We start from the raw sequence: 19,410 nt of genomic DNA on the forward strand, positions 1-19,410 counted from the left end.
ATTGTAATTACACAGGAACATTTAGTGTGTAGATGCAGCAGAAATGAAAATGCTGTACATTGCCCATTAATCTAATAGCTGTTAGTCAATCACTCTTCAAAAGGCGGCTGCATGGGGGGTTGCCTGCAGGGAGCGGATCTGAAGAAATGGTTTTAAACTAATGATGCCCTCAGGGAGAGCCTGAGGGGCACTTCTGGGGAGAACAGAACTTTCACAAAAGTCCTGGTTGGTAAATTTCAGAGGCTTGCAGGCAACTACCAGCCCAGAGATGCTGCAGTGGGCGGGTAGAAATTCCAATCTGCAAGGCTGGGTAGGGGAGATACAATGTATGCAGAGGAATTAGTGGTTCTTTAACTCACCCTGGGGGTTAGGGATGGGGGAAGTCTTCCTGGAAGGGCCGACATCTAAACCATGCTTGATGTATGAACTGAGGGTGCCTAGCAAAAAGGAAGGGAGAAGGGCCTTCCAAGAAGAGAGAGCAGCTGTGCAAAGGCTGAAAAGGATAAAGCAGGCAATTAAGGGGTCCGAGTGTGACTGCGTGGTGAGTGGGGAGAGGGGTGAGCTGGGGAAGTCAGCAAAGCCCGGACTACCCAGGGCTTTCTAAGCCACGGTGGGGAGGACTGAACTTTGTCCTGAGGGCAATGGGGAGCCATTGAGGGTTTACAACAGAGAGACACAGAGTCAGATTTATGTTTTTAAGATACCCTTGTCTATGGAGGTAGATTGGGAGGTCAATCATAAGATACTTCACAGTCTCAAAAAGAGTGAGCTCCCCAGTCCTGGAGGGAAGTAAGATAAGGCCAGTGCACTGACCACCCAGGGGGCCTATGAGTGGGTGAGTCTTTCAGCATCAGGAGGAGGCTGGCATTGTAGAGTGAGGGTTCTCATCCAGGAGGGTGGGAGTGGAGGCTGCAGAGAGGATTGGGGTGTGTTAGTATTCTGTCCTGGGGGGCAGACTTGGACCTCCTTCCCTGAGATGGGGAGAGGTGGGGAGTGTAGATGAGTCAGGGATACAGGCTCCTGAGCAGGAAGTTTGAGTCAGTGCCCCGTGTACACAGCTCCCCACCACTCTCAGCTGCGGTGACTCATTCATTCGGCCTGGAGCGGAGAACTGGTCCTGGGGTAGAACAAAGCCACTCAGCTCTCCCCTACTTCTCACTCCTGCTCATTATCAAGTGTCTACTCGTGCGTAAAATCCTGCACTTGAAACAAAATTCCTCCCATTATGTCTGTGATGAAATTCCACTGGCTCCACATCCCAAACACACCTCCATCTCATTCACTTCTCACTCTTCCCCAAGGCTCCAGCCAGCCATGGCTCCAGGGCATTTGCCTCTACCCCAATCCTCTGGCTCCCCTCACACTCTGTCCTCCCCTCAGAGGCCAGAGCTAGTCAAGTCAAGCTGCCCACAGCCCTCCGTAGCTCCCACTTTACTTGGGATAAAAGTGCAAGTCCTCCCTGCCATCCACCAGGCTCTGCACAAACTGCCCCGTCCCCTCCCTGCCCTCCCCTCCTCCCGCTCTCCCCCTGGCTCCCTCCGCTCAAGCCCCACGGGCCTCCTCGCTGCTCCTCCAACACGCCAGGCCCGGTTCTGCCTCAGGGCCTTTGCAAAGGCTGTTCCCTCTTCCTGGAACACTCTTCCCCCAGATCTTCTTCTTCTCACAGCTTCTTTTTTTTATTCAGCCTAAATGTCACCTCCTCCAGCAAGCCCTCCTTGATTGTTTGGCCAAAGTACCTTCCAACTCACTCCCCTCCTTAGCCCCTTGCTTTTTATTTCCTTCACAGCATTACGGTCCTCTGAAATACCCCCTGTACTGATCTGTTGAAGTTTGCTTCCCCAACCAGAACTTAGGGTCCTTGATCACCAGGCATCCTGCACAAGGCCTCGCACACAGCAAGTGCTCAATACGTGCTTGTTGGGTGACTCTACGGATCTTCCCAGCACCTCTCCAAGTTCGGGACTTTATCAACCCCATTTCATCCAGCGGGAAACTGAGGCTCAGAGAGGGCTGGGGGCTGGGGGACCAAAGCTGTCTATGGCTGGAGGGTGTGCCCCCACCTCTGTGGGGTGAATGTTGGTGTCTCAGCACCTGGGGCCCTCCTGACTGGCCCCCTCCCAGCCCACACCCCCAAAGTGCTGCCCAGTTTGAGTTGGAGAGAGGGTTCTGTCCCTGCTGTCTTTGGGATCCGTCTGTGTGTGAGAATCTGGGAGGTCTCCTAATTTAGCCCGGGCCTGCCTGGGGGCGGGGACACTCCCTTGCCCCTCCTGCTTCCCCCCAAGATCGGTCAGGCGAGAGGACCCGCGAAGGGGGCGACACGAGGTGGGAGGGGGTGACACGCCTACGAAGACCCACTCACACCCCCTCAGATACCACCAATCCCTCCATACCCGCGCTCCCTCCCCTCCCCCTTCCCCCTCCCCCAAGACCCTCCCCCGCTGGCCGCAGCCACCCCCTCCCCAGCCCCCCGGGAGCTGGAGCCCGGCTCCCGCCCTCCCGGAGCCCGCAGCCAATGGCCGCGCTGCCTGATGAGGTAATGCTCCCCCCCACTCCGCGCTCCCATTGGCCGGCCTGGAGCCCCTTCTCCTTGCACTCTCAGGAAGGTGGAAGGCGAGTGGGGCGGGGGTCGGCGCCCGGTGAACCTAAGCCGGGGTCCCGGCAGCCCCCCAAGCGCGGGCTGACTCAAGCAAGGCCCCTGGGGTGGGGACGGGGGTGGGGGGGACCTGGGCACCTGCCCCCACCCCTCCCCTAGCTCCGGCCCCTCTCTGGGCTCAGGGGGACATAGAGACCCCTGACCTCGCCCTCCTCCCCCAGGGACGCCCCAATCCTCCGGTAGGGAGGGAGACCCCTGAGCTGCCCATTCCGGACAACTGACATTTATTGAGCGCCTACTGTATGCCTGTGAACTCACGGACAAATGGGGAAGAGGGACCCCCGAGGCGGCCCCCGCCCCCAGCGCCCTCCTCCCCTCCTAGGCTGACGCTGGAAATGGGGGCGGCAGTTTCCCGGCAGCCGGGCCGCGCTGTCACCCGCTGCCTGCCACCGTCGGGCGGGGACGGCAGAGGCGTTGGAGGAGGCGGCGCAGGGGAAGTTCCCTTCTTAATTATCTTGTTCACTTGTTTATTTTCTGGGAGCTCCGGGAGGGTTTGGAGCTGTTCCTCTTTGTTCGTTGCTGTATTCATTCAACAAACATGGATTTGACTTTTTCCCACAGGCTTTTTGTTTTATTTGCTTACTTTTTCCCTTTGATCCATCCCCACCCCACCCCATCCCCGCCCTATAACCATTTTAATGGGCTGTCTGTCCGTCCTTCCTCCCTTCCCTCCCTCCTTCCTTCCTTCTTTCCCTCCCTTCCCTTTCTTTTTGCTAAATTTTCTGATGGAGGTGTAAATTCCATCCTGCAAATGCACAGCTGGATGGATTTTTACCTAAGTACAGATGCTCGTCACCAGCAACCAGATCGAGATATTGAATCAGGGCCTGGACTAGCGGGTGGGGTAGGTGGGTGGGAAAAGTGAGAAGAGTCTGGCAAATTTCAGGGTCGGATCCTCTCTTCCTTTAAAACTTTGAGATTTCGTTCATCATGGATTTTTTTGTTGTTGTTTTGCATTCGCTTCGACTTTTCTTAAATACTGCAGTCAAATATTATTTAGCTTGATTGCCAAGTTTTTTGGTGCCACTTACATTTTGCACCCAAAGGGAGTGGTTCATTCACCCCACCTGAGTCCTGGGCCTGTATAGAACATTCCACCACCCCAAAGGCTCCCCAGGCCCCCCTCCCCTCCATGCAATACCCCGCCTTCCCCAGATAACACTTTCAAATCTCCATCACCACTGTTTAGTTTGCTTATTTTAAAAATCTATATAAATGGAATCATACAATGGACAGTCTTTTGTGTCTGGCTTTTCACTCAGCAACATCAGGCATTTGAGATTCATCCAAGTCGGGGCATGTATCAATAGCTGATTCCTTTTTATTGCTGAGTTGTATTCCCCTGTACAGATGGACCGGAGTTTGTTTATCCAGTCACCGGCTGATGGATATTTGGGTTGTTTCCTGTTTGGGTCTGTTATGAATAAAGCTGCCACGTACATTCTCGTCTATGTCTTTGTGTGGACATATGCTCTCCTTCTCTTGGGTAAACAGCTAGCAGGGGGACAGCTGGGTCCCCTGGTAGGTGTGTGTTTAACTTTTTAAAGAACTGCCAAACTGTTTTCCAAAGTGGCTGTACCATTTTGCATTCCCACCAGCTGTGGAGGAGAGCGCCTGAGAATACGTGCTTGGGGCATGCCTTTTTTTTTTTTTTTTTTTTTTTTTTGATCAAGTTTATTCTTCATTTCAAGGTGCAGTCAGATGAATTGTGACAAATACATGCACTCTGTATAACCACCACCTGAATCAGAGTACACGGCATTTCCATCACCCCAGAGAATTCCCTCCAGACACATTTTTTATTTACCCCTTTTCTTGTTTTCCGCTTTCCATGCTGTGTTTTGGGGCACCACCCATGTGCACCTCAATAAACATCCTTGGACATGACTTTCATGCCTTCTTGGAGAACCCCTAGGCTAGAGGTGCCTTGTAAACTTAACTCACCTGAGTCTCCTCTGGTGCATTTAATTATTATTATTTTTAATCTAACAAATAACTGCTGAACACTTAATGTGGCCGGGTGACATCCCAAGCACTTTATGTAAGTTAAGTGCAAATTAAGTCATTTAATACCAACCCCCCGCCCTCCCCACATACACCCCTAACAACACACTAAGGGAGTGTGTCACCCCCATTTTACAGATGGAACAACTGAGGTGTAGAAAGATGCTGTCACCTGCCCCGGCCCCCCAGGTTGAAAAGAGGGGATGCTGGGATTTGAACCTGGGCCCCTCATCCTCACCCACTGCCTTCCAGGTTAGTGGAGCCACTCAACAAACACTAGCCCCAACCCCACACCCATCACCCCCAATTCCAACATGGAAATAGCTCTAAAAATAGAATATTTTTTTTTCATTAGATTAACTTTAAAACTCATCAGGTGTAAAGAACTTAGCTGACCAGTGGTTGCTGTTAATCTTTATTTATCCCATTTGCTGGGAATCTTCTCGTCATGTCTCCTGTGTTTGATTTGAGGAGCAAGAGGTCCGGGCTGCCCCTGGCCCTGCTTGGGTGTTATCAAATATAGGCCAAGTGCATCTTATCAGCATTCTAAAATCTGGAAAATTCTGGATTCCAAAACACATCTGGCCCCAAGGATTTCAGAAAAGTTATTATTTGGATTATGATTTATTATTTACAGGAGCTCAAAGGACCCAGCAGGGGTCACCACGGCCCCAGCCCCCTACAAAGTTCACAGCCCAGTGGGGAAAGACACACCAAGATGGCACCGGGTGGTTACAACACTGGGTGATCTGGCCCCAAATGGGGGAAACCTGGGCGTGGTGGTTGCCCGGAAGAAGAGGTGACTTCTGACTTGGGCTAGGGGGTCAGGGAGGCTGAGCAAAGAGCTGAAAATCAGAAAGGGACGGTGAAGGAGAGAGGACAGGGTTTTCCAGCAGAAGATGCAGCTTCTGCAAAGGACCTGGGGTGTCTGGACTCTGTCCCGGGGGGCTGCAAGTCATCCTGGGAGGGGAAAGAGCACAGCCTCCCCCAGCCCTGTGTACACACCCCTGCCCCACCTGCTGAGACTCCTCTGACCCCAGGAAGCCAAGGGTATCTGGACCAGACCTCAAGACCTCATTATATCCTAAAAGGCACAGACAGTGCTCCTGCCTGTCTTTGATCTGGGGGTGACCCTGGAGCTGTGGGGATGGGGACACTGGCCTTTCCAGCCTCCTCCACCACCGGCGGATGCACGGCTGGAGAATTTTCTTTTCGAAAGAGGCTTTGCTCCGTGGAAACCTGGCATCTTGGTGGATCAATTGTCTACTCCTTCTGCCGACCTGGATCAGGCCAGAAACTTGGGATCCACAGCTCCTTTCCTTCTCTACCCACTCCCTCCACCCCCAGCTCCCATACGACATCTCAGCCAGTCGTGTCACCGCTGCTTGCAGAATTGATCAGGAACCCTCCCACTTCTCATCTCCTTCTCTGCCTCCACCTTGTCCAGCCCCCACTGTCACCCATCTGGACCCATGCAGTCCTCTTTGCCCGGGTCCCCAGCTTCTGCTGTCTCCTCCCACAGTCTGTCCTCCTTGCAGCAGCCAGAGGGTGCCCGTGAGCACCGAGTCAGGGCCCGTCCCTCCTCTGCCTACAACCCTCTATAGCTCCCACCTACCTCGGGATAAAAGCCCAAGTTCTTCCTGCGGCCCACCAGGCCCTGCACGCCCCAACCCAGGGCCTTTGCATGGGCTGAGCCCTCTGCCCAGAAGGTTCTCCCCTCAGCTGGAATTACTTCATTTATCTCCTTTTCTTTTTTAAATGCACACCAAGCAGCTAAGTTCCAAGAAAGCAGTGGTTCTATCTTGGTTGCAGCTGTCTTTCTGGCTCCTCCCAGAGAGCCTAGCACCCAGTAGGTGCTTAGTAAAGATTCCTTCCAAGACGGAGAGCACAAATTCACAGAACCTTAGGGAAAAAAAAAAAAAAGAAAAAAAAAAAAAAAAAAACCACCTTGTTGTATTCCCAAAGTCCTGACCAGGAGCACTCAGCCGGGGACACCGATTGAGATATTAAAAATAAATAAATAAAGCCTCCAAATTTTGGTCGCCTCCCTCCGCCTGTAATTATTTTGTCGACAAGGCTCACAATTCAGCGAGTCAAGGTGGCATTTGAGAGGGACGGTTCCCTTCAGCATAGCTGACAGCTAATTTGTGGGAAGTTTAATTACAGACGGCGTTAATTAACTGGCAGAGAGCTGGGCAAGGAAGGCAGCCATCTGTTCCTAAAAACGTCCTCCCCTCCTGGGCCCGGCTGGGAGGCCGTGAGGGGTGGGCAGGGAAGAGGACGGGGAGTGGGAAGATGGTGGAGTTGGAGGAGGAGGACCCCGGGACCTCAGAGCCGCCTTCCCAATGGACGCCAGGGATGGAGAAGTTGGCAGCTGGCCTTCTCGTGGTTTCCATCATTTTGCAGCTGCCCCAGTGGCGGCTGAGTCTGCTGGCGTCTGCGTCTCTTAGGGTTGTATCACGAGGAGCAGAGGGTGTGGGATAGAGGAGGTGAAGATTGCACTGCTCTCAGCCTAAATTGGAGAGTGTTGGCACCCACCTAGGAGGGATGGGAGGAAGAAATGGGGCCTTGCCATGGGTGATGCAGTCACTCTTGTCCAACCATTCTTCATGGAGATGGCAGAAGAGTGGCTCCGGGCAGGTGGCGATGACATTGGTCTAAGGGGTTAAGAGGTGTGTGGATTCTAGATAGATTTTGAGAGCTGAGGCATTGCGTGGCAGAAGGGGAGAACCAAAGAGGAATCCGATGGAGCACTTGCAAAGATGGAGCTGCTGTTTTTCAACTTTCCCTTTTGAGCTGTGATACCCACATCATCGGGGCAGGTCTGGCAGGGAGGGGTGTCCTCAGAGAGGGGTTCAAATCCCAGCTCTGCCACTGACTGGCTGTGCCACCTTGGGCAACTCACTTTCCCTCTCTGGGCCTCAGTTTTCCTAACTGTAAGTGGGATGTGTCTCTTTTCTGCCCCCTTCACATCTCAGACAAGAGGTCTGCCTCCAGAATTGGCAAACATCCCACCCCTCCATGGCAACCAACCCTGTCCAGACCCATCAGCTCTTGCCTGGCCCTGTTTGTCATCCTGTTTGTGCATTTGTCTCCTCCCTTCTGTCTTTCCAACTCCCAGCCCTCATCAATCCACTCTCCACACCAAATGAAGCTTTTAAAAGCGTTAATCAGCTCACATCCTTCTCTGTGGCAAAACACTTGAACTGTCACTTCACCAAAGAAGATACACAGGTGGCCAGGAGCACATGAAAAGATGCTCAAAACCATGAGTCATTAGGGAAATGCAAATCAAAACCACAACGAGATACACTTCACTTACTGCTTGGCTAAGATCTTCTAACCTGACAATACCAAGTGTTGACAAGGATGCAGTGCAATCGGAACTCTCAGATCCTTCTGATGGGAATGCAAAATGGAGCAGCCACTCTGGAAAACAGTTTGGCAGTTTCTTGAAAAGTTAAACATACGCTTACCAAACAGTGCAGCAATCCCACTTGGGTTTCCATCCAAGAGAAGTGAAAATACATGTCCACAAAAAAAGCCTGTACAGGAAGGGTTATAACAGCTCTATTCATAATTGCACCCAAACTGGAAACAATTCAAGTTTCCCTCAGCAGGTGAATGGATAAACAAACTGTGGTCTGTCCGTAAGTGGAATATTACACAACAATAAAAAGGAGAGAATACCTGATAGCATGCAACAGTTTGGATGCTTCTCGAAGGTGTTATGTTGAGTGAAAGAAGTCCTCTCTGACTCCTCTCCAGCCATTCTGCCTGCCTCAACATTTCCCACCTCCAGAATTTTGTACTTGCCATTCCCTCCAGCTGGAATGTTGTTCCCTGCATCTCCCCCCAAATCCTCCCACCTTCCTCTGCCGACAGGTTACTCCTCAGGGAGGCCCTCCCTGATTACCCCAAAGTAAATTCACCACTGTCCCCGGGACCCCATCATCATTGCATTTCCTTGTCACCCTGCAATTCACTAGTTGATTCAGTTCACCAGGGTGGGGTCTCTCTCGGTCATGATAGTGTCTCCAGCCCAGCACCCAGCACACAGTAGGTGTTCATTAAATATGGATCAAGTGGCAGTTGATCAAAAAAGTACAATGCAGAGGATCCTATGGACCTGGGTTCGAATCCTGGCTCAGCCCCTGACATGCTATGTGGCTTCAGGAAACTTGCTAAACCTCTCTGTTCTTCATCTGGAAGGTAGGATTAACAGCCTTATCTCATGGGGGTGAGGGGAGATCTGGTCCAGTAGGAGGGGGGCAGAAACCAGCCCTGGACACCCTGAGTTCTGCAGGCAAGAGCCTCGATGGGGGGAAAGGCTGGTCACTTCCATATTTGCAGACATGCTGGGGACCCTAGCTTTGACCAGATCAGGACGCCACCTCTGGAGCTTTGGGAGCATCCATGAGCATTTTGTTTTTGTTGAATAAAGCAATGAACAAATCAGTGGAGTACAGAATCAAACTCCTCATATTGGCGATCAAGGCTTTGAACACCACTGCTCTCCCTGCATTTGCGTCCTAAGGGCTCATTTTGTCATTCTCCAAATTGCAAAAGTTACAGAAGGCTCAAAGACATCAGGGTTTAATTTACAATTCTAGCCAGGTGCTGCCTATCGGTCCCTCTGTCACTGCAGACTCAGCTATCTCCAGGACTTCCATCCCTCCTTGCCACCGCTAGCCTTTGTTTCGTGGTTTGTTGTGAGTTCCAGTTCACCCCACATTGCTAAGCACACCCCTCCCCAACTCCTACTTTTCTTGGTGGGTTCCTCTTTGTCCTTCAAGCTCAGAGGAAGCTTCCCCTGAACCCCCTCTTCTGGGCTCCTCTGTCCCATCCCTGCTCTCCCCAGGCCCAAAACCACACACGACTGTGTCTTGCTTCGTCTCCCCCTAGCCAGGGGATCCTTGAAGGCCAGGCTGGGAACTGAGGTCTCTTGGGGTCCCCAGCATTTCCCAGCACAGGTCTGGGGCCCCAAATCATAAGCAATTGATGAGTGTGTTTGTGGAGCCAGAGACCTGGGTTCGAATCCAGCTCAGCCACCTTCCAGCCATGTGGCTCCAGAATAGCCATTCCCTTCTCATGGGCTCAGTTTCTCCCTCTGGAAAATGGGGGTGCACCTGGCTTGGGATGCTGGGGAGCTAGTGCAGGAAGATGCATGATCCATACACGTTCAATAGCAGCACTGGCTGCTGCTGTTATCTGAGTCGACAACCCACCATCAAGGCTGGCTCCCACCTCCTCTGATGCCTCAGTTTCTCCATTCGACTACATTCCCCTTTAGGCAAACAGAGATGTGGCACCACCTGGATGGGCAGGAGGGGGTCTCTGCTAATGCTCACACAGAGCACCAGCCAAACTTGGGGCCACCGGCATTGGCAAGGGCTGGCGTTGTTAAGCTGTCAGTCCTTGGCAATGCCCGGCTTTCCTGGAGGGAGCTGGAGACAAGCCGGGGCCTGGCTGTCAGGAGTGTCGAGGGGGCTGGGATGAAGCCAAGGCCCCCTCTCAGAGGGAGCGGATCCTGAGAGGGGGCAGGGAGCACTATGCACACTTATTAAGCACCTACTGGATGCCTGATGCATCTGCTCAGCCAGGATCACATTTTTTCCCCGGGGCTGATTTCTGCTTGTTCTTGTCTCAACTTAGAAGACGCCGCCTCCAGGAAGCCTCCCAGATTCTCCAGATTGGGTCAGGCACCTCTGTGGGTTAACACAGTGCCTGGATTTCCCTCATCACAGCTCTGATCACCCAGTTTTGTAAGAGGGCTGTGAGCAGGTCACTTAGTCGGTCAACAAGGACTGACAAAGCACTTAGTAGATGTCATGCTTAGAAGACAATGAGCTTTTGTTTTCCCCATGTTGCAGATGGAAAAGCTGAGGCTCAGAGAGGTTGAATGGTGGAGTGAAGTCATCTGACCTGGGGCCTGGCACACAGTAGGAGATCAGTAAGAGCTGGTTCCATCCCCAGCGATGGTGAGCTCACTCCTTCTCCCAGCAGTCTGTGAGAAAGGCTGTCTGTCTGGTGAACTAAGATGCATCTACTCCCTCGTGTGCCTGGGACCTTGAAGAAGGTTTGTGCTAGGGTCTGGGGATTCATTCATTCATTCATTCATTCATTCACTTACTCATTCAACAAATATATATTAGACAGCCATTGTGGGCCAGGTTCTACGAGTGTGTCTAAATGGCAGCAGTACTGGCTGCCTCCCAATATCTGCTCTCTCATTTTCTATTGCAATAGAACCCCTGGTTTTCAGCTGGATGTTTGGTCACTTAGAGTAAAGCACAATTTCCAGCCTCTCAGCCAGGTGTGGCCACATGGCAAAGTTCTGGCCCATGGAGTGTGAGCAGAAGTAGAATGTGACACTTCTGTGAAGTGTCCTTAAAGGGAGAGGGCAGGCCCTTCCTCATCCCTACCTCCTTGTTGACTGGAATGTGATGTGATGGCTGGTGTTAAAGCAGCTGCTTTGGTCCATGAGGAAGGTCTCACTTGCTGAGGATGTAAAGTAATAAGATGGAAGGAGCCCAGGACTTAGACACTGTGGAGCCTCTGTGCCATCTCTGGACTGACTTCACAAGCAATTAGACTTGTGTGTTTTAAGCTGCTGTGGCTGGGTCTTCTGGCTTAGCAGCCACATTTGCCCTTTCCTGTCCCCGTTTCTCATTTTCATCCCCTCTCATGCCTGTGGAACGAGAAGACAGCACTGGCCTCCAAAGGCCAAGCTTGGTGGACAGCACAGCCTCCATCGGTGGTGATAGGTCAGGAGGTGCTGCCAGGATGAACCAGGACCCCCCAAAGGTGGGAGGACAGTTCTCACCACAGAGCCTGCAGTCCCCCAGGAATCCCCACAAAAACATCACCCCATTCTCTGTGCCCTCACCACACACACACACACACACACACACACACACACACACACACACACACATTCATGCATGCACACACATTCTCACAACACACATGCACTTGTGCAGACATACATGTGTGGAAAAGGAAACATCTGATCTGAACACGAATGCCCATGAACCCACCAAGGCCAGGCCACCAGGGTCCAAATCCCACTGCCACCACCCACGTGCTGTGTGGCTCCAAGCAAGTGACTTGGTCTCTCTGGGCCTCAGCTGCCTCACCTGTGAAATGGGAATCTGGGAGAACTGCTAAGATGGATTTTCTCCAAGTTACTTAAAGACACTTTGATGGTTTTATTTATCACCTCACAATAAAATCTGAATTCTCTGCCAAGCTTTACAGGGTCCTGCATGCGCTGCCCCATCCCCTCCCTGCCCTCCCTTCCTCCCGCTCTCCCCCTCGCTCCCCCTGCTCCAGCCCCAGGGACCTTCTCGCTGCTCCTCCAACACGCCAGGCCTGGCCCTGCCTCAGGGCCTTTGCACATTCTGCTCCCTCAGCCTGAGATGCTTTTCCTGCCCGGCCACCTCCTTCTCACCATTTCAGTCTCAGATCCAGTGTCCCCTGCCTGACGTCAGCAGGTTCTCCATCTCCCCAACCCCCTGTATTTGACTCCTAGCACTTATCTCTAGGAATAAACCTCCCTGTTCATTTATTACTTATTGGCTCAGCGTCCATTGCCCTCATGGACTGTCAGCCCCAAAGGGCAGGGGTTTTTCTCTGTGTCACTCACTGCTTTATCCCAGTACCTGAATGAGCTCCCAGAACACACAGCAAGGCCTCGCTAAAGGTTGATCAAGCTTACATCTGAATCTTGAAAGTGTCAGCCACAATTGCACTCTCCCAGGGGAAGCTGTAAGGGTCGCTTCCCGCCCCTTCCCATCAGCGCCCAGCCGAGCAGCTGCCCCTCTCTCACACCCGGGAAGACCCCTTAGCATGGCCCAGCCCTTCCAAAGGGGGAGGCGCTGGGTGCTGGAGAAGTGCCTTATCTGCTTGCCAAAAAAAAAAAAAATTAGACGGCGTCTGATCTGCTCTCTGAATCCAACCACAAATCCACAGGAAACAGAGGGGACTGGGGAACACATAAATGACACCACAGGGACACGGTTGGCAAAAGCCAGTCCCAGCTATACAGTTAATAGTATCATCGTAATAGTATTGTTTCATCAATTGTAATGAGATTACCACGCTAATGCATAACGTTAATAATAGGGAAAACTGTGTATATATGTGTGTGTGGGGTATCTGGGAACTATACTTCTGCCTGATTCTTCTGTAAACCTACAACTGCTCTAGCAGAAAGAAAGAAAGTGAGAGAGAAATATGGTGAAGTCCTTAAAAGCAAAGGAAATTGGACACAGAAAGAGAAGTCCTGGGGAGCAGCCAGAAGTTGGAAGTTCAATGGAAGCCGGAAGAGAAAAAAGACACCATTGCCATGTGATGCAAAAGCCAAGGAACCCCAAAGATTGTGGGGGGGGGGAGCCAGCTTATGGCATCTGAAACCCGGAGCCAATGAATTCCTGTTGTAAAGCAAACCCGTTGCACGGTGTTTGTTTGAGCATCTGGGAAACTAAAACAGGGGGGCAGAATCCCTTCTCCCCTCACCCTCACCCCGGTTTTGAGAATCACCGCTTCAGAGACACACATGGAAATATTTACAGATGAAGCAATGTCTGGAATTTGCTTTGAAATAATAAGGGGAGTGGGGGTACCGATGAGACGCGGGTGACCAGATGGTCGAATCCGACGCTGGGTATGTTGGGTGCCTGGAACTGAATTTCTTTTGACTTCAGTGTGTTTGTTTTCCTTTGTCAAAAGCTTGACTGACAGTGGAATCCAAACAAAGTCCGGAGTTCAGTTCAGAGTACCATGTCCCAGTCGGTTTCTCAGTTGCGACAAATGGCCCAATAATGACAAGACGCTAACATGAGGAAAAGCAGGGTGAAGTGTCCACAGGGAATCTCTGTGGTACCTTCACAACTTTGGTGCGAATCTAAAATTATTTTGGACTAAAATGTTTATTTTGAAGTCAAGCATAAGCACAGTGGGGAGAAGCCAACCACCCGTGTACCCCCCGAGTAAAACCGAGCCCCGTCTCAGAGCTGGGGAAAAGCCCGCTGCCCCGTGTCCCATCTCCTCACCCACCTGCAGAAACGGACACCAGCCCGGCGCCCTGCCAGGTGCCCCTCGTGCCACCCCAGCCAGAAGGCCGGGCCGCCGGACAAGCAGTGAGGGCAAGAATCTGCTTTCAAATCCACTTTATTCTCTCCAGATTAGAGACATTCTGCATTGCCACATCCACCCAGCCCCGGCTCATCGTCCCCAGCCAGGAAGCTGGAAGGGCAGCCGGGGCTCAGGGTGGCAGCGAGGGCCTCTCCGAGGCCGTCCCCACGGACGTGGCGCTGCAGCGGCGGTGCGAGCCGGGCAGGGTCAGCAGCTCCAGCCTCCGGGAGCGCAGACAGGCCTGCACGGCCCAGAGAGGGGCCCGGTGGCCGGGCAGCGAGGGGTCCTCATCGCCGAAGCTCTCGACGGTGGAGTTGGATCCATCCTCCGTGCTGGCCACCGACTGCTTGCAGACGGGGCAGGTGCGCCGGACGGTCTGGGAGAACCAGGGGTCGATGCACTTGCAGTGGTAGGTGTGCGAGCAGGGGAGGATCTTCAGCTGGTCACCCTCCTCGTATTCATCCAGGCAGATGGCGCACAGCTCATTCCTCCGGGTGAAGGTGCGGACCTGGGCCTTCTGGCGGGCTTGGGTCTTGACCGTGCGCCCCCAGCCCCAGTGGGTGCGCAGCCAGAGCCAGAGGCTCCGGAAGACCAGAACGCTGGAGGTGAGGATGGCCAGGGCGCGGCCCAGCACCCAGGTCAGGGGCAGCACCGGGTGGCAGTTCAGATCGGGGCAGGGTGGGTAGTCGGGCAGCAGGAGCACATGAGCCGACCTGTCGCAGCGCACGATGACCCGCAGGTCCTGCGAGGCGGCCTCGCCCACGAACACGGAGGGGATGGCGATCTGGCGCCGCAGGTCCTCGTACACGTGGGCCATGCGCACGAGGTCGTCCGAGCGGACGTTGTGCACGATGGCGGCCTCGAAGCCCGCCCGCTGGGCGTGCAGGACCTTGAGGTCAAACGTGCAGTCGTAGCGGCGGATCAGCGCGATGGCACCCAGTGAGCCGTTGCCCAGCCGTGGGCCCTCGATGGGCTGGCACGCGTTGGGGGGCTTGGCTTCCATCAGGTAACCCCGGAGACCCTCGGGGGCCAGCGGCATCCCGAAAAGGGCTGGGAGGTCGGCGAAGTCCACCGTGCTCGAGTTGCCGTTCAGCACTGCCCGCACCACCGCCTGGGTGGGCGTCACCAGCAGCACCCACAGGATCAGCATGGCTTGGAGGGTCCCTGGGGTGAGAGCCAGCCTGCATGCCCCCATGGACGCCCCCTCTGGCTGCATGAAGCTAGGTCCCGCTGGGGATGGCAGACGGGAGGCCCTTGGGCATCTCCAGGGCCTCCCGGGGGGACCGTGGCCGGGACGGGGAAACAGAAGAGCTCAAAGAGGGGGACACTCGGAGGTGGTCAAGCAGAGCAGCTGGGACCTTGGGGGGAGGTCCTAGGCGGATTTGGCTTCTGGCGACCCCCTAGAACGCATCGTGACTTTGAAGGCTGGTCTCAGGCCGTCTTGCTGGTAGATGACACTAGAGCCAGGAGTCCCAGGGTTCTAGATGCCCCCCAGCTTCTGTGACATCGTCTGGTTCCAGCTTGTCCCCCAGGAGCTCCCAGCTGCCTGGGGCTGTGGCTGGTGGAGAACTCCTGGGTCCCTGATCTGGGGTTCTGCGCAGCCTTTCGAAGGATTGCTTGAATGCTCAGAGTATCCTTGGCTCTTGGAACCAACGAGGCCCAGGAGACTGCGTAGTGGGCTGGTGACTCCCAGCCATATAGATTCAGCCCTCACTCACGCTGTGCTGAGACTCTACAAGTATCATCTCGCTGAGCTTCCCAGCAATCCACTAGGGAAAGAGCAACCCTTACCCCTCTATTCAAGACTCCCAGTGGGGCCTGAACTTGTTCTGGTCACATAGCCCATGAGGTCAGTTCTTAAAACCCAAATTCCTGGCCTCCTCTCCTTCCCCCCCTTCCTCCTGCTTTCCACCTCCTTCGCTCTGTCCCTCTGCTCCAGACACTCGGGCCTCCTGGCTGTTCCTCCAAAGTTCCCCAAGCTCGGCCCTGCCTCAGGGACTTTGCACATGCTGTTTCCTCTGCCTGGAACCCTTCCCTGCAACTTACCTGGCCAACTCCTGCACATCGTCCAGCGTCCAGCTTTCCTGACGTCCTCATCCAAAGCAGACCCCTTCTTGCTCTCTTATCTCCTTCCCCAGCTTTGTTTCCCTCATGGCCTCTCCTCCATCAGACTGTGTGGTCTCCTTCTGTCTGTCCCCAGCCCCCAGCATGAGCCCGGCACATAATAGGTCATCAATACATATTTGTGGGACAAACAAATGGCCACTGTTCCCATTTTATAAACTGGAAAACAGTCTGATTTGGGGCCCAGGAACGAGGGTGGGATCCCAGGTCTTATCGTCACACAGCATCTGGCTTCTGGCTGCCTGAGGCCTGAGACCCCTTCCAGACGCAGTTTAGGGGGACAGGCACAGCCCTGAGGAACAAGGGACAGGTTGTTAGTTCTCCCCTCTGGTTCCAATCAGAGGCTCTTTCCCTGGAGTTTAACTCTCCATTGGGAGTTACTGACCCCTTTTCAAGACAGATGTGGAGGCCGAGGCTCAGCAGAAGTACAAGTGAGTGCTTCTGAGTCTTTCTTCTGCTTGTCCAAGTCTTATTCGATGTTTTTGTTGGGAGATTTGGGGTGGCAAGTGACAGAAAATTTAACTCACTCTGGTTCAAGTGGAAAAGGGAAGTTATCGGTTCACGTAACTGGAAATTCCAGGGTGTGGGACTCAGGAACAGCTGACACCAGGCACTTAAAATGACATCATGGGGCGTGTATTTTTTTCCCACTTAGGAATCTCATTTCCTCTGTGTTGGCCATGCTCCCGATCAGGCTTTCCCCGTGTTGTGGGCAAGGGAGCCCCAGGAGCTCTGGGCCTGTGATGTGTCACCAGCCTGCCTGGCCCAGAGGGAAGAAAACGCCTATTCTGATGTGTCTCCTTGATCCCAGGTGAGGTCTATCTCATTCCTGAACTAATCCACTGTGGCCAGGGGCATGCAGGGCTCTGACGGGGTGTGCCCTGTGCTTTCCCTGGAGATGGAGTCAACTCCACCTGAAATACGTGCAGAGGTGGGACAGGAAGAAACATCAGCGTCCACAGCACCCTCTGTGCCAACCAGAGCTGGAGCCCCCCAGCCCCACCCTCATCCAAGTCCATGGTCCTGAACTCTCCTCTGTATACCCTAAGTGCCAATGCTTTTATTTAATCCAGTGGCTCTCAACTGCAAGCAATTCTGCCCCCACCCCAAGGAGACATTTGGCAATGTCTGGGGACATTTTTGATTGTCATAATCAGGGTGTTGCTAATATGTGGGGGGCAGAGATGCTGCTCCACATCCTACAATGCCCAGGATGGCCCCTGTGCCAGTTTGAATGTATTATGTCCCCCAGAAAAAGCCATGTTCTTTGATGCAATCTTGTGGGGCCGACATAATAGTGGGGATTAAGTTGGAACGTTTGGATTAGGTTGTTTGCATGGAGATGCGCCCCACCCAACTGTAGATGATAACTGATGGGATATTTCCATGGAGGCGTGGCCCCACCCATTCAGGGTGGGCCTTGATCAGTGGAGCCATATAAATGAGCTGACTCAAAGAGAAGGAACTCAGTGCAGCTGTGAGTGACATTTTGAAGAGGAGCAAGCTTCCTAGAGAGGAATGTCCTGGGAGAAAGCCATTTTGAAACCAGAACTTTGGAGCAGACGCTAGCCACGTACTTTCCCAGCACGCCTTCCGGACGCCATTGGCCATCCTCCAGTGAAGGTACCCGATTACTGATGTGTTACCTTGGACACTTTATGGCCTTAAGACCGTAACTGTGTAGCCAAATAAACCCCCTTTTTATAAAAGCCAATCCGTCTCCGGTGTTTTGCATTCGGCAGCATTAGCAAACTAGAACAGATTTTGGTACCGAGAGTGGGGTGCTTTTGCTGCTGAGTTTGCAAATACCAAACATGTTGGAACAGCTTTTTAAATGGATAAGGGGAAGATTCTGGAAGAATTGTGAGGAGCTTGATAGAAAAGGCCTAAACTGCTTTGAAGAGACTGTTTGTGGAAATATGGACTCTAAAGATACTTCTGACGAGGCCTTGAACAGAAATGATGACTGTGTTGTTTTGAAATGGAAGAGAGGTGTCCTAGTTTGCTAATGCTGGAGAATGCAAAACACCAGAGATGGATAGGCTTTTATAAAACGGGGGTTTATTTCACTACACAGTTACAGTCTTAAGGCCACAAAGCATCCAAGGTAACACCTCAGCAATTGGGTACCTTCACCGGAGGATGGCCAATGGCGTCCGGAAAACCTCTGGTAGCTAGGAAGGCAGCTGGCGTCTGCTCCAAAGCTCCGGCCTCAAAACGGCTTTCTCCCAGGACGTTCCTCTCTAGCAAGCTTGCTTCTCTTCAAAACATCACTCCCAGCTGCACTCAGTGAGTTCCCTCTCTCTGAGTCAGCTCATTTATATGGCTCCACTGATCAAGGCCCACCCTGAATGGGCGGGGCCACGCCTCCATGGGAACATCTCATCAGAATCATCACCCACAGCTGGGTGGGGGCACATTCCAAACAAATCCAACCAGCACCAAAAACGTCTGCCCCACACAAGACCACAAAGATAATGGCATTTGGGGGACACAATACACTCAAACCGGCACAAGAGGCGATCCTTGTTTTAAAGTGGCAGAGAACTTGGCAAAATTGAGGCCTGGTGTCAGATGGAAGGAAGAATTTGAAAGTGACAACCTGGAATACTTAGCTGAGGAGATCTCCAGACTATGTGTGGAGGATATACCCTGGCTTCTCCTTGCAGCTTATAGTAAAATGCGAGCGGAGAGAGAGAAACTTAGAACTGAACTCTTGGGTTCAAAGAAACTAGAAGCTGATGGCTTGGAAAATTATGAGCTTCCAGGGGGTGGAATCCCAGAAGCTACAGCCCAACGTGAGGATGCAACCAAACTTAGAACCCAGCCGCCATTTCAGTACAAGCCAAGATTGGAGATGGAATTATACAGAAAGGATTTGTGGAAAGTCCTATTGTCTGACGGCTTTGACCCCTGTGTGCTTCATGCGAAGCCAACAGAATTTTTGCGAGATCTTTATAGACAGAGCCATTGCCAGTCTGGACTGGAGAAGACAGACAAGGAACAAACTAAAGGAAAAATTTCTTCAAAGACAGAGCCATGGAGGTTGAGGTCTGGAGTCAAGAGGTCTCAGGCTGGGAGAGCAGAGCAGCCCACATGCATGGAAAGGGTGAGTTTGCTCTGGAGGTTGAGGGTGGGCCTTCTGCCTCGATGCTCAGGAAATGTCTTGCCACCCCAAGCCCCAAAGAGGGTGGAGCACATTCCCAGGGAATTGGGGAGAGCCTGGCTGCCACCACACTGTTCTGAAGGGGTTGAGCATGTGCCCCGGAGATGGAAGGGAATCCGGGAGCTGCCCCGAGGTTTGAGGAGGGTGGGGCCGAGAAGGTGGTCTCCCCAATGTGTGGATATGTTGGAGCACTCACCCAAGCATTTGGAGAGGAAAGGGCTGCTGAAAAGGCCCTTAGGAAGGGTTAGACTTCCACTCTCTCAAGCCCCAAGGATGCAACGACGTTCTGTTAATGACTCTCAGACTTTGAAATCTAATGGAGTTT

General features: G+C 53.0%; 1 protein-coding gene across 1 annotated transcript; it reads right to left on the bottom strand.

Moving 5' to 3' along the window:
- Positions 1 to 13,925: 13,925 nt before the first annotated feature.
- On the bottom strand, positions 13,926 to 15,860 carry ZNRF4 (zinc and ring finger 4). Its single transcript, XM_037823990.1, has 2 exons — positions 15,842 to 15,860; positions 13,926 to 15,106 (listed from the first exon to the last, which is right to left on the bottom strand). The coding sequence occupies exons 1-2, from the start codon at positions 15,858 to 15,860 to the stop codon at positions 13,926 to 13,928; spliced, it is 1,200 nt and encodes a 399-aa protein (XP_037679918.1).
- Between the last annotated feature and the right edge of the window lie 3,550 nt (positions 15,861 to 19,410).

Source organism: Choloepus didactylus (genome assembly GCF_015220235.1).
Source record: "Choloepus didactylus isolate mChoDid1 chromosome 25 unlocalized genomic scaffold, mChoDid1.pri SUPER_25_unloc1, whole genome shotgun sequence".
In the NCBI taxonomy this organism is placed as follows: Eukaryota; Metazoa; Chordata; class Mammalia; order Pilosa; family Megalonychidae; genus Choloepus; species Choloepus didactylus.